Source organism: Panthera onca, chromosome B3, assembly GCF_046562875.1.
Source record: "Panthera onca isolate mPanOnc1 chromosome B3, mPanOnc1 haplotype 2, whole genome shotgun sequence".
Lineage (NCBI taxonomy): Eukaryota > Metazoa > Chordata > Mammalia > Carnivora > Felidae > Panthera > Panthera onca.
The window spans coordinates 85585840-85601930 of NC_138344.1; the positions used below are offsets into that span (position 1 = coordinate 85585840).

General features: G+C 39.0%; 1 protein-coding gene across 16 annotated transcripts in view; it reads right to left on the reverse strand.

Annotated features, from left to right (window-relative positions):
• SLC25A21 (solute carrier family 25 member 21) overlaps positions 1 to 16091 on the reverse strand; it is a 481661-nt gene that overhangs the window by 163212 nt on the left and 302358 nt on the right. For 2 of the 16 annotated variants that reach the window (XM_078448323.2, XM_078448322.2), the window contains one exon: positions 9084 to 9290. The exons of the other annotated variants lie outside the window; for them this stretch is intronic. In XM_078448323.2, coding sequence (XP_078304449.1) covers positions 9084 to 9085 — 2 coding nt within the window. In that variant the 5' untranslated portion in view covers positions 9086 to 9290. The remainder of the gene's footprint in view (positions 1 to 9083; positions 9291 to 16091) is intronic. 16 annotated transcript variants of the gene reach the window in all.

The window sequence follows — 16091 nt, forward strand, 5'->3', positions numbered from 1 at the left end:
ATCTCCTTTATTAGCATGCCGACCCAGCATTAAACAGATTAGTAACAATTCACCCAGCGTTCATTTTCTTTTCCCGCCTTAGGAACACATCTTCCATTTATAACTCCCCTTCCAGTAGAGAAATAAAAGTGTTTTCTTCCTTCTGACAAGTTTTCTGCCCAGGAGACTTGCTCCTGCTCCAGATAGTATGCGGGCACAGCATGTCTCACTGTTCCCTTCCATGCACCCTCGCTAGAAGCTGGGTACAGGTGGGTACCAGCAATGCCAGCAGCGTACAAGGCATGAACCAGCAAACAAATCACGTTAAACTGTGTTGCCCAGAGAAGGTGTTTGGAAGACACAAAGCCAAATCTGAAATATGATCCCTGAGTACTCAATCATTTCCATTTTATTTTACCTAATGAGGCAAGAGTTAAAACATTGACCTGATCAGAGTCAGATGGAAGCCTTACAGGAGCAGGACCCCCACTGCCCTTCTGTCCCGACACCCTTTGTTACCTCCAAGTGAGCTGAGACCAGGCTGTGAACCATGTAAATAGAAGGCTTCCAGGTTAATGAAAAGCTTCAGCACCATTCAAAAATCTGGACACAGGGTCATGCCGCCTCCTAATCCAAAGAAACTTCATGCAGCTCAGTAATAAAGTTTAATGAATGCTGGTCATTTTGAATCATGAGCCTGTGAGACTGGCCAACGGCTAATAGTTTCCTTACAGAATCTCCTCTTTAGCTGGGACACAGCAAGTACTCAAAGGCTGCATGGGAAGCCAGAGTTGCACATGAAATGTAATATTCCATATGCCCAAATCCAAGGGGAAGTTTTTGAAAAGGGCAGTAAACATTTCTCACAAGCTGATGTTTTTATTAGGTGATGGCATGCTTTGTGCTGCATTTCATTCATTATCTGCCAAAGGAACTTTCTTTCAACGCCATGTCAGATTTGACCTATTGCAATCACGTAACATTGCAGAAAGCCAGCCTGCAAAGTACCTTCTCCACCTTCCTAGGGGCATATGCATGTAAGGCAGGCTAACAATGTAACTAAAACTGACCCTGGAAAAATCTACATCTCCCAGAGAATCAAGCATGGATTTGTTTTTATTAATTTTAAAATATGCCCATCCTTGATTGCTTTGAGTAGCAACACAGAGATGGATGGCTTTCTGAAAAAAACTATGTATCATTGTCAGAATGTATGAAAAAACCACATAGAAAAACGCAAAGATCAAACGCTACTTTCATGAGCAGAGATACACACCTTATATCCTTGAGATTCATTTTAAAATATAGTAGAGATTATATTCCAGTTACCTACTACATGGACTCAGATATGCCATAAGTCAAACCATAGTCTAAAAATGTTCTAGCTTGCACACAGCAGAAGTCTAAAAGGTGCCAAGCCATATATGAGGCACTGGGATTTTCAGGAATGCGGAGAACTTTTCCGCATTTAAAAGAGCCTCACACTGAATTATTTTAAATAAAACCTCAATAGAAGAATATAATCCAATTGGTGGCCAAATTATCTTATTTGCCTCCAACTCCTCTTTCAGTAAATAAGGTTTTCACTTATTCTTGTAAAACAATTAGCTGCGATTTTAGACATTTTCTTGACAGGCAAGTCTGGGAATTCAATGTAAATATGGATTTGAAGATTTATGGGGCGGAATATTGTGATCACACGCCGGCGCTTCTCCAGTTTTCCAGAGATCATAATTCCTGCCTCTGTTTATTATTCAGTTTATGGTTGGAGCATAACAGATGATTCATTTTTAATGTGATAAATGTTTGGGGGTTTGTTTGAGGGAAATAAAAGTTTATAGTTCAGCACGGGACATGGATAGTAAACTGGAGTCTAAGGCAATATATTTCTAAAACATGGTGATTAGAATATTTATTTGCTCCTTTATACCCAGGGCTCCAGTGAAGAGTGACTGATCGTGTTTACTTTTAAACCCTTAAACCACATTACTCTGCTTTGCAATGTTCTAGAAGGAATTTAAATTTTCTCAAAAAATGCAAACTACTACTTTCTAGTTGTGAAAGGAATTTATAATTCCTTTTATGCAGACAGCACTAACTCTATACAAAGCATCAGAGAGCACAACATGATCAAAACAAAGTACCCTGACCCATAAGAACTTAGAGTCTATGAAAAAAAATAATGCTTAGAAACACGTAATAGTCTCTGTTATTCAGATTATCTCCACAGCAAGCCAAACTTTTGTTTAATTCATGTATCCATCTATCCATCCATTCGCTCACTCAACAAAGGTTATTGAGTACATCCTAAATGTCAGACGCAGTTCTAATGCTAGCGATACAGGAGTGAGCAGGAGAAAGTCTGTGGCTCCAGTGAGTTTACATTGTAGGGAGAGAGATTAACAATAAACAAATAGGCTAATGCATTTACAGGCCCTAATCCCTTTCCGCAGTTCCCAAATCCAAATGCTCGAAACATCCCCAAACCACGATTTTCCCCTAAGTTTGTGGCAAACTCATTTGATGGCAAAGTCTTCCCTGAAAAGAATGAAGTTATCTGTAGTTTTCATTACATTTAGTGTGAATGTGCATGTGCTTAGTTGCAGAAGTATTACATTTGATTATGGAACGCTGTTCCAGACCCTACTGGGGTGTTTGTCATACACATGGTGCACCATATTATAAAATATAAGAATTGCTGAATTTTGGAACACCTGTCTTCAGGAGCTTTTTAAAAAACAATTTTATTGAGGTATAATTGATATACAAAGAGCTGTATATATTTAATGTGTACAATTTGATGAGTTTGGACATATGTAAAACCCATGACACCATCAGCACAAGCAAAGTAACAGACAAATCTCAACACTTTCTAGAGTTTCCTTGTGTCCTTTTGTTTTTGTTTTTAGGTAAGAACACCAAATCTGAAATTTACCCACTTAACAATTTTTGAAATGCACAATACCATACTGTTAACTATAGGCACAATGTTATATAGCAGCTCTCCAGCTCTAATTCATCTAGAGCTTTACGTCCATTGATAACGGAAGCTTTATGTCCATTGAACAAAAACTCCCATTTCTTCCAGCCCCTAGCCCTTGGCAACCACTATTATAGTCTCTGCTTCTATGAATTTGATGGTTTTAGCTATTTTAGATACTTCCTATAAATGGAATCATGCAGTATTTATTCTTTTGTGACTGGCTTATTTCACTTAGCATATCGTTCAGGTTCATCCATGTTGTAGTAAATGGCAGGATTGCCTTCTTTTTATATTTATATTATATGTAATATTATTTATATTATTTATATTACTAAATATGTACTTATATGTTACATAATATAAATAGTAATTTATATATCTTATATAATATAAATAATAATAAATAATATAATATAAATACATATATTAATATGTTTATATTATATATAATATATATTATATATGTTTATATTATATATTACATATAACATATTTATTTATATATTAAATATAATATATTATATTGTATATATAATTGTAGTATATGTAATATATAATATAAATATTTATATTATTTATATATATGTATGTATATATACATATACATGCATGTATATATACATACACATGCATGTATATATACATACATATATATGTAAAACATATTTATATTATTTATATATATGTATGTATATATATATACATACATATATATGTAAAACACATTTTATTTATCCATTCATCTGTTTGTGGTCATTTGGGTTGTTTCCGTATCTTGGCTATTGCGAATAGTGTTGCAATGAACATGGGAGTGCTGATATCTCTTTGAGATCCTGATTTCAATTCTTTTGAATATATAAAAGGGATTGGTAGATCATATGGTAGTTCTTTTTTTATTTTTTTGAGGAGCCCCACACTGTTTTCCATAGTGGCTTTACCATTTTACCATTCCTACCAACAGTGCACAAGAATTTTGGTTAAGGAATTTAGATTTGTATACCCTAACATTAGGAAGTGAATGAATGAATAGATGCATGGATGAATACATTGATGTTTAGAATTTTTTTAGGTGAATCTGATAATTCCATCAAAACATCCAGCCATCAGTAGATTACTACATTTTTTACAATGTCTGCAACCTAAACCCAGGTTATTTGGTAGTTATTGGCCCTAGCATTCATTTGTTCATTTATTGGTACCTACTTTGTCTACTGAAAAGACTAAAATGAATAGGACTTAGTCCCTATCTTTGTAAATTAAAATCTAGTAGGCGAAATAGATATGAAAACAGAAGAACGTCACACATTGTGATAAATGCCACTATTACCTGACTCTGCCTGGGAGAACTGGGCATAGGAAGTGACATTTCAAAAGCATTGAAAGATGAGATGTTTGCCAGGCAAAGAAGGTAAGAGAGGACCCTCCAGGAGGTGGATTTCTCTGTTCAAAGGCTCACAGAATTTGAGAAGAGCATGGGATGTTTGAAGAAAAGGTGAGAAGGTCACTGTGGTGGTAGCAGAGGGTACGCAGGGGTAAACTTCTGTGAGGTGGAAAAGACTAGAGCCAAAAGAAGACCTGTCTGTGGCTTTGCAAAGGAGGTTAGATGATTTTTATAGGACATTTTCAGACATGGAGGTGAGTGAAACACCTACATTTTTGCTTTGTTTCATTTATTGTTTCAGGAAGATAACGCTGGGAGCAGTAGACACTTAGGTTTGAATAGGGACCAAGAATGGAAGGCAGGCCCTTGGGAATTGGTGATAAAGGCTGAATTAGGGCAAGGGCAGTGGGGGGCAGGAAAACAGATTTAAGAGACATTTCCAAGGCAGACACAAAAGGGTATGATGATCATTGGCTATGTGCAGTAAGAGAGAGGGAATAGTCAGGGTGTCTAATTTGATGACTAGGTAGAGAAAACTAGGTGGACAAATACACCATGAATTGAAATAATCACATAGTATTGCTAAATACTACCCATCAACTCCCAGATGTTCCCCTTTTTAAGTTATCACCTCACCTCAAAGGGTCAATAATATTCTGTTTTACACAACTGTGGACCCTATTCATAAGGCACAATAAGATTAGAATTTTTTCCCCTGTATTTAGGGACTTTCCAGTGGGACAAGCAAAGGAATTAGGCATTAAGTATATTCACCATACTGTCAAGGCCCAGATTCGTTTCCACTGTCATAAATCATCATAATTAACAACCTTTCAACCAAATGGATCCCAAAGCACTTTCCAAATTATGCAACTCTGGAGGTGAATTGCCTTGGCTGTCCAACAGCTGTCAGCAGCACTCTGCATCGGGGACAGAACGAGAGGGAGGATGCAGAGTCTCCAGGGAACTCCTAGCAGTATTTAGGTTTATGGAATGCAATTCCCCAAAGCAGAACTTGGCCCAGAACAGGGTCTCATCTACTCTTGGTAGAAATGCAGTAAAGCCATTCTTATTTCCAAATAGTCAACAGATTTCTCTTTCTTATAAAAGATACCTGTGAATGGAATCAATATCAGTCCTTTGCTCAAGAAATCAGTGATATATTTCAAATTACATTTCTTATTTTGGTAATGACTTCCTTAATGGTTGATCAGGGTATGGTTGGTTCAAGTGAAATCTCATTTCATTTTCACATATTAAGAGACCAATAAACAGTTGTGAAATTGAGTTGAATCAGGCTGTCTGGAATCTCATGTGCTCAAATCCACTCTGGTTTCTGTTTAAGTTTGGGTTTTGAGGGGCCTCTTTGTAATCTGATCGAATTCTGACTTTTTGTCTCTCTCACTGTTAGTTCAGGCCTAGAATATTCTCTTAATTTTGTGCTTTTCCAACTAAGAAAGGCAGGGGATTTTCAAAGTTGTAAAATTAACATGGTGAATAATCTTGGAGCTTCTAATTTATTCTAAGATTTGGGATAAATACAAAAATTGATATAGCATGACATGTAATTAAGATTAAAACAATTTTTTAAAAAAATAATAAAAATAAAATAAAATAAAATAAATTTCAAAGATCAAGTATGAGAATTTGAGTTTGCTTTGGACTACTCAGGTACATCCCCAGATAGTTCTCATTCCTTCCCTGTCTTCATCTGCTCATATGTATTTGTTCCCCTTTCATTTGATATGGAGAGGACCATGCGGAATACATTTATGAGACACTGACATAATGAATCCTTTCATTTTTAAAGCATGGCTCTTTTGGACAGCGGGGGGATGAATTACACATTTTTGAAATGTGTAATTCAAATGTGACACCTTGATTCAAGAAATTGGATATTAAGGAAATAGTGATGAAAAGGGCTTATATATTTACCTTTCATTATAAGCAAAAACTATCACTACTAGTCTGAGAATAATTCAAAATAATCAGTCCAGTTGACATAAATTATTTTACCAATACCATTCCTTTTTTTTTTTTTTTTTTACTTTTTAAATGTTTATTTATTTTTGAGTGAGTGAGTGAGGGAGAGAGAGAGAAGTGGGAGTGGGGAAGGAGCAGAGAGAGAGGGAAACACAGAATCTGAAGCAAGCTCCAGGCTCTGAGCTGTCAGCACAGAGCCCGACATGGGGGTCAAATTCATGGACCGTGAGATCATGACCTGAGCCGAAGTCAGACACTTAACCGACTGAGCCACCCAGGCGCCCCCTACCAAATACCATTCTAAAACGAGAAGAACTTGGTTCTTTTCATATAAGTCCAGTGAAATAAAGTCTCTGGATTGCCTATCATATTCAAAAACTCATTTAATAACTCTAAGTGATGCAAAGTAAAATAAGGTAGAAATGGCATTTCCAAAGCTTTGGGCTATGCTACCTTTTGAGAGAATCTTTATCTCTGGTGGATCTTGAAAGTCAGTTATCCAGAGCTTATTTCCCGCTAAAATGCATGCCAGACATGTTAGGATCTATTATCATGTTCAGTTAATATTTTAGAATCAAAGGCTTAGACTTTTTAAAAAGTTGAACTTATTTTACTTACTTTCAGTTACTTGTTACTTCACTGTTTAATTAAACTACCAATTAATTAGTCCGAATCTTTATTGTTCTCTAGCTATGTGCCAGTCTTTGGGGGTCAAGTGAATGACAAATGGCTCTTATAGCCACAGAAGTTTCAGTCTCGTATGGGTACAGGTAAGTAAACAGGTAATTAGCAATACTTTATGCAAGAAGTGCTGTGATCAGGGAAAGTTAGTGGATGGTGCACAGTAGCAGGTGGGTACCTGACCCTAACATAGGAAGGGGAGAAGGCCTTCCAGGGGAAGTGATGGATAAACAAATACCTAAAGGATAAGGTGTTAGCCCAGGGGAAGAGGAGAAGGAATGAGGTGGAGAGAGACTATTCCAGACAGAAGAACCAGCATGGGCAAAGGCAGAAGGAAACAAGAGAGTGGTGTTTGCGGCACAGAGTTCAGGAGGAAGAATGATAGAAGAGGAGGAAGATAAAGCATGCAGGGGGCCAGATGTGACAGCCCTGTGAGAGCTGAAGACTGTGGGCTTTATCCTGAGAGCCCCAAAGATGGGAAAGAGGCCTAAACTTAATCCAAACAGACGTTATCCTGACTCTGTGGCTCAGAAAGAAAACAAGATATTCATGAGTGCTTCTAATCACACCAACCCATATTTGCAAAGAATTAGTGATTGCTACCAAGGGCTGACTCCTTGCCAGAAATATCATGGCATTTTACGTATATGATAGTTAATACAACTGTCCCATTAGTTGGGTATCACGACCTCTATTTTACAGATTAGAAAAATATGGATGAGTTAAGTAATTGGTCAAGTCACGCTGTTACTAAGTCATACAGTCAAGATTCAAACCCAGGCCTGTCTTGCTCAAAAACTGAAATTCTTTCCACACGTTAGCTTGCTGGCTCCAGAAAGCAGTAGAAAAATTTGAAAGAAAAGTGCTGCCTGCAGTCCCTGTTAAGAAAAAAGCTTATAATCACAGAGAGCTACTCAGTCAGAACTCAGATTTGACCACCTTTTCCCTCCCAATCCTTCAGAAATGATGTTCACCATGGTACCTCCTAACCATCCTGGAAAATTGACTGATAGTGCATTGCTTTGTTATAACATATTATTTTCTCCATATGACCTGCACTCTCCAGGCATCTAATAGAGCTATAGTATAGGGCACAAAAGCCTACCAGCATCTCTGAATGGATTTTAGCACCATTCAGCCAAAAAAGAGAGCAGGGATTCTGCATCTATTTAGGAAGCAATATTTTGGTCTTGATTATACTCCATGGGACTCCTTCATTCACTACTAGAAATTCAGACTTAATGCATAATACAGGGACCATGGCAGGTGTCAGAGAATCCTGTTTTCTACCTATCCTTTCCCCCTACTAAAAATGTTAGTGGTGGAAACAGTGATTAAAGATTATGGCATTCTACATTCCTCTTCAAATAAGAGATACAATATGCATATGCTCTGTGCAGGGATTGCTTGGTGTCTCTATTTAAAGGAAAATATTCTGATTGTGAACAAGCTAACAGATGTTGGAGTCATTAATAGTTTATTAAACTTAGTCTTTTCTATGCACAAAATAAAGTATGTAAGATAACCTGGGAGCCATATGTGTCACATGATTTGTTACGGCCCAATCACACCTAATTTCAGTGGCTGAAGAAAAAGAGGCAAGCAATTAAGGGAGAGTTTGGTCAGCTTCTGTTCAACCAAGGACGGAAACCCGCACAGCTGGAGACAATTCTGAACAAACTTGATCAGAATTCCTTTTACCTTAACTAGAGCCTGACTAACAAGTTGATACCCATGAGTTTCTATAGTCAAGCAGCAAAAATTTTAGAATGCAGAAAGGAAAGTTACCTTGGAATATTCGATAGCTCTAAACCATGTCTTTTTAAGGAGCAGGGACACCTGTTAGCTTGGGATAAGGAAGGCTATTTTTTACGAAAAGTATAACTTTCTGGGTAACAAAATGCTGTACCTGGGTGTCAGGAGAATCAATCAGTTGAACGTGGCTGATTATAAAATAAACTGACAAACTAGAAAAAAAATAGGGACTAGAAAAACTATGGAAATTATTACTCTCAATGGCACAATATCTTGTATTCAAAATGTTGTGTTTCCTATAAAAAAAAAAAAGAGACTTACATTTTAACGTGTGTTCTCCAAATAAGCAGCTAAGAGTCTTCTCTGAGTTGTTAATCCCCGAAACCTTACGAAGGGTTGCTTTATATATACTCGTTTGCTTGCCTGCTTGCCAAGCTGGTGACCACGTCCAAAAACAAAGTCTTTTCCTGGGATAGATCAGCTACTTTAAGGAGGTTTTCCTAATTCCCAAATAATGAACCCGGTACTCTGGAAGGATACCAAGCATATTAAACATTTGGAAGAGTTAGTGAAAACAGTTACATATTTTTTAGATAATAAAATGGATCTACCTCCCTCAAAACATGATTATTTTTGCAGTTGCAGACCTTAAGTCAAAGCCAAAAAGTATTGGAAACACAGTCACTGCTATCCAAATGAGCATGCTATGTATCCTTTCACGCACTGCAGGAGAAGGAAGGACCTACCAACCAAAATCACCTACGGCCCAGAACAACAATAAAAACAATGATGAAGTCCAATCTGTTTCTACCAGCTAGCAAAAGTGAACCTGGTTAGTCTGCATCAGCTTTGAAACACTCTTTCTAGATTCTACACCTTTTCTTAACTATACCATTGGTATTTCAGAAAAAAAAGGAAAAAAAAAGAAACAAAAAAACCTACCCCTAACAATTAGACACACCTGCTTCAAGTGCCCTGTGCTCTGTTCACACTTCATGGTGTATCTTAAAGTGACAGCATATTAAAATGTCAATGTAATTCCTGTGCATTATGTAGCTATAACAGCTGAAAGTACAATTAGAGTTCCTAGCATTATGTAGCTGAACTGGACTCACTTAGAGGGCTAAAAATTCATATATTACATGAAAAATGTAATTTTCACAAGAGTATAAGAACTTACACAAATGGAAGCATACCTTCACAGAAACTTACAAATTCCTATGGCTTTTTGGTTTGTGTGTTTACAGTATGATCACAGTATTCTTTAGGAGTATACCATTATGTGTTAGCATAATACATGAAATTCTGGATAAGAAAATTGTCGCTCTAATATTTCCAAGACAAACACACAGCTAACCATACTCAGCTTTAAATATATATATTAAAAAACCATACAGGAAACACTGCTAAAATTTTACATGGAAACCAAACATACTGAATTTAAACATAATGAATATCATAAACATGAAATAGGATCAAATTGCCTCCATGCACCGAAAAAGGAAAATTGTAAATCTGTTAGAACATATATCCCTGATAATAAATTGTGACATTCTTATTGTGAAACCGGGAGTGCAGCAAAGTACTTATACTGTAAGATCGTCTTGGTAGCCAAAATAAAATAGAATATTACAAAAGAATTTGGCACTACAACCAAAACAACAATTGTTCAAGGGGAAATCATATAATTAAATTATTCCTTTGAAAACTATAATGATAAGATACAAATCACAGTCCAGATAAATGTTTTGGCAGGGTTCTGCTTCCATTAAAATCTCCCAAGGACAATGCTAAAGTTGCAAAATCTGCAAAGCTGTCTGAGTCAATGTTGTACTCCAATAAAGCATTTTTTAATGTTTATTTATTTTGAGAGAGAGAGAGAGAGAGGATTCGAAGCAGTCTCTGTGCGCCGACCTTGCAGAGTCAGATGCGGGGCTCAAACTCACAAACTGTGAGATCATGACCTGAGCCGAACTGTGAGAACGTGATCTGAGCCCAAGTCGAAGTTGGATGCTTAACCAAATGAACCACCCAGGCGCCCTCAAATAAAGCACTTCACAGCAGATTGAAGCCTTCTCAGCACAGAAGTGCCATCTTGCTCCCAAGAAGCCCCTCCTTCACTCATCGGACATGCAAACACACGCTTACTCCACTGAATAATTGGTTATAGGGGGAAATGCACTCTGATGGCTGCGGTTCCTCCAGCGTGGCTACCCTTGGTTCTGCTGGACCAGTGACAAATGCCACAGCTTTTTAATGGTCTGATCCCTGGGACTTTCATCAGCCAACACCCTATTTTTCAGAGGCCTTAGGTGTCCTCTGAGACCCTCCAACAAACACTGCTGTATTATGCATCTAGTGCTTTTGTTCCACTTGGATTAGAGAGCACAGTCCATATATTGTCTTTTCTTTCTTTCTTTTTTTTTTTTTTTTTTTACAAAAGTAGGTAGGGTGAAAATCTTTTAAATTATAGAAACCAGAAGTATATGTTGAAGTGTTCATTTCAACTCAGGTTTGACAACTGGTAGACTGATGTGGCCTGTGTATGTTTAAAGCAATATTTAAAGTTGGGATATATTAGTCCTTTATTTACTTATTCTTTCAGTTAACACTTAGATAATATCTCTTTGGTACCAGGCATCGTGCTATATGCTCTGAGTACAAATACAAATGTGAGATGATCTCATGTTTTGACAGAGAAGACTATAAAAATCTAACGATATTATTATTTGAAACACATATCATACACATTATAGACACACACATGCGTGTGACGCATGCACATGCTTGCACACACACATGCACAATTTCATCCAGTGTCTTTCCATCTACAGATGTAGAAAAGTATTCACAGAAGAAGTTATGTTTGAGTTGAGTCTTGAAAGAGAGTCCCGCCAATGAGAAGCTGGGGGAGAGTAATCATTACAAATATAAATAGTGTCTACAGTGCCTAACACATAAAATTAAAGATGGAAGAAATCAGGGTTAACACAATTTAGCTTTCTCATCTATAGCTAACCCTCTACTGGTAGGTCAAGTACCAATCCAGACAGGTCCCATGTGAAGAGTCATACTGCCTGGGTTCAAATCCTGGCTCGCTCCTTAACTCCTTTCTTGCCCTAAGTTCCAAGTTCTTTATCTGTAAAATGGGGATAATAGTGTTTCTATTGTGGGATTTTGAAAGATTAAAACAGACAGCATGGTCAAGAATTATACACAACACACAGTAAATGTTGATAAGATAGTTGTTAATAATTTTTATTACTATTATCACTATTAGGCGTAGTTACAGGTCATGTTTGGGAAATAATAATCTGGCACAGATAGAATGTATTTGCATCAAAGTCAGCAGATACAGCAGATTCTGAAAAAGGTAGGTTGGGGTCCTCTGAGAAAGACTTCTTACATTGGTGCAAAGGAACCTGGACTTAACCTCATCCACAAAGTGGAGCCACAGATGGTCACAGAATTCAGTTAAGCACTTCCTAAGACACCTACATTGTACAGAAAACTGCAATGTAGGAGAATAATTGATGTCTTTTCTTGGGCATGGTGCAAGGAGGGGAAATTCTGCCATCTCTGGAAACTACCACGGGGGAGTAATGGTAGCAGTTTGCCCAAGGTGCAGACAATAGGGGGGTGCATTGTCCGTACAGAACTTTTTAAAAATAATAAGCTTTGACACAATTTTTATTATCACCATGCCCCGGCAACTATGAACAATGTCAGTGATCAAATATGTTCTTCCCTGCTGAGCAAGCCACCTCTTTGGTATGCCACAGTTTGGTAGTTTGCTTTGTGAAACCTGAGGAGGATTAACAAGCACCCAGAAGTTGGGTGCCCATTAGTATTTCCTGACATTTAGGCATGAGTTAATTCAGGAGCAGGAAATGAACCCGAGGAGCAAACGCCAGACAGAAAATTCTAGTGGTGCCAAGTAGTTGGGAAAAGTTTGGAACATTTTCCAAGGAGAACAAAGGAGGACACGCCCTCAAGGAGGTCCTGGGAAAAAGAGGCCAAATGACACTGGGCAGTGGGTGATGAAGAGGAAGATACAGACACAGAGAAGGCTTAAAACAATACAGCTTCCTCATCTGTGATTACCTCACCACTGGTAGGTCAAGTGCCAATCCAGAAAAGTCCAGCCCAGCGGTTTTCAGGAACCACTGCAGGAATCAGCATCACCTTGTCAGAAATGTCAATTATTGGCTCACAGCCAGACTGGCCGAATCAGGAACTCTGGGGTGAGGCCTAGCCATCTGTGTTTTAACCAGCCCTCCAGGTGATTCTGACACATACAGAAGTTTGAGAATCACAGATCTCGCCATCTGCGCAGCAGCTCCCTGAACACAGTACTATGTCTCTGGTGTCTCACTGGTATATGTGAGATTTGCATATGACACTGGTATATGTGACATTACATGTGACATATCAATATTTATGTCTATTAGACATGAGACCAATGGATTTGCTCTTTTGTTTAACCCAGTGGTTCTCAACGGGAGTGGAGACTGATTTTGTCCCCCAAAGAATATTGGGTGATGTCTGAAGACATTTTGGGTTGTCACACTGGGAGGAAGATGCTCCTGGCATCTTGTGAATAGAGGCTATTGGCTACTAAACATTCTATAATGCTTAGGAGAGACCCCCCACAACAAGGAATTAACCAACCCAAAGCGTCAACAGAGCCAACGTTGAGAACCCCTGGCTAACCTTACAAAGAAAGCTGTTTCTTTAGGATCCCTATTAAGTTGGGGGAAGGAAAAGGCAGGGTGGGGAAATCTCCATCCAATCTGCTGTCTTTGAACACAAATCTTCCCTCGTGTGGTGAGGAATGTTTACTGATTGGTGACTGACTCTGTTTATTGTTGGTCTGTAAAGGAAGTAGGAGCTTTATGACCCTAACCAGGAACTGCCGTCTTTGTTTGCTCTCCCTCTCTTGAGCTGTCCTTCTGTATATTGTTTCTACCCTGACTTCATTCTTTGATTCTAAAGCAGTCAGGCCAGTCCTGATCTGGATCTCAAGTGAAGGCTTGAGTCCTGGTTGTTCAGACATGGTTTGTAGGAAATGGGGGTGGGGCAGATTTTGGAGATTGCTAATTCTGGTAGTGGGCACTGGCGGGGACAACTTTGCTGAAATGCCAAAACCAAGGTACCACCCCCCTCCTTCAATTGGGAGAGGCCAGCGACGAGAGGGGCACTGGCACCGCTCTGAAGAGATCTGCAGCTAGGTAGGGCTGTGCTAGATGGGCATAGAGAGTGAACGACATGTGGAATCCCCGGGATCCCCAAACCCTGGCACATTGCTGATACCACAGAGGTGGGCACACAGAGATGTTCATTGAGTGAATTCAGCTAGAATCTGAAGGAGGCAGGAATTGGGGTTAATTGTGAGGTAGAGGGACAGGAAGGGGACGGATCTATGGAGATTAAAAGCTGGGCACACAGAAAATATGAACTCAGATGGAAAGAACAAATGAGAGTCACAAATATTTGGCTTACTTCTATGTGTGTGTGTAATTTGGAGTAGGCTTGTCCACTGTGCTGTCCAAGAAAGCTTGCTGCCGGTGCAAAAGGACATTTAATTCCTATGAACAACTCCTGGCATCTTTTCACACGATGATTTTTACAGCCCTCATGTTTCCACGGGATCTTGCTGAATGTACCACTGTTTGATAACTCTATAGTGCACTCCAATAGCCAAAAGGAATACCGTTCTATTTTAATTTTGGAAGGAAATTCTTTGTATTTGAAGTCTAAAGCGTGCTTTGTCTTATGCCTGGAGTCTGGATCTGCCTGGGGCTGGGTCTCCAGATTTCTTATCATTAGCTGTAGTGGAGATGAGCAATAGGGAGACTCTTCTGGACAGCCAACGCTGCACCAGCACTGGAAGCTCACTTCCTAAAGACACTGAGCTAGCCAGAGGCCCTCAGATGGAAACACCTTTCAGGCAGCACCACGGGAGTCTCTATTTAAACAGGTGACCTTGCAGACAGAGGCTCCAGATCCCATTACCGACTGCCCGGCTGAGAGGCAGATTTGTTTTTATGAGCTCTCAAGGCACACATTGGGGGCCCGGCGTAAATATGGAGAAAACTCGCTGAGACCTTGCTCCTTTTTACACATATTATAATGAAAAGAAAATTATGCGCAGGCTTTTTGAGCATAACTGCTTAACAGCAAATGGCCAGTGAGCAAAGTGGTCATCATTCGATTAAATATATTTTATCTAGGGGGATAAAAAAAAAAGAGTATCAGATATTTCAGCCCTCCAGCTTCCTTCAGGGAATGGAGGAAAGAGGAAAACAGCTGCTTGTATATGAAGCCATTTAAGGGTCAAATATTGCTCTGCCCAGCGGTGCTGACATCACTTAACTCTCCCCAGGAGAGGGGCACTGGCGTCATTTGCTCGGCTGGCCGGAGCGGGCCTGAAGATGGGCTGGCCACAGCTCCCATTTTGTTTCTCCTCGAGCACCTACGGGGTCAACAACTGCAAGTGAGCATTGCAATTAAGACTCTAAAACTTTGTTTTTATTGGCTTTTTCAGGAAATTTTTTTTCACAATTTATGAAAACACAATGTAGCCAGTAAGTTAAGATGTAAATGTGAGTTTCAAACTTTGCATAGTCATTAGGCTGATCATTAGTCATTTGTGGTTGACAAGGAGGGTTATAATTTGACACCTGGCAAAAATCAAGCACATTTCAGAGAATTTGGAACAGGGAAATGAGATGGAAAAAACACCCTCTTTTCCCTAGGAGGTCCCATGAAGTAACATTTGCAAACCGCTTTTCTCTCCACAGAAGTGAACTGCTGTGATTCAGGGCTGTGATGTCTCTCCATCTCTGACTGCTGGACACCACCCCCCCTCCCGAGCCTTGTAAGAACTGGCCAAAGAATCCAGCTTAGAAGGTTCCCAGAAGTGAACCTCTGGGAGTTAAGAGAAAAGAGATAAATAACTCCTCAATGTGATGCTTAAGCAACAAGAGACCACCGGAAAGTTTCAGTGTCAATTCACAAAATATTTTCTGAAACATCATAGAGTCATGGGAGAAAGGAGTTTTAGAATGATAGAACCCTTAGTTCCTAACTTCTCCACAAAATTCCAGATTTTCTTCTGTCCACTATCAATGACCATTTTCTTTTGTGTAATGTGATCAAAATATCGAACCCTGCATTTGTATTTTCTGACCCCCGACCTCTCACAGGTGTTCTGGCTCATTTCCTGAGAGTTATGTTTGATTTGGGAATGCTTCTCTCTTTTCTTCCATTCCCTTGTTACAGTTTGAAACCTGGAACACCCGCATACAAGACCCTGACTATCTCCCT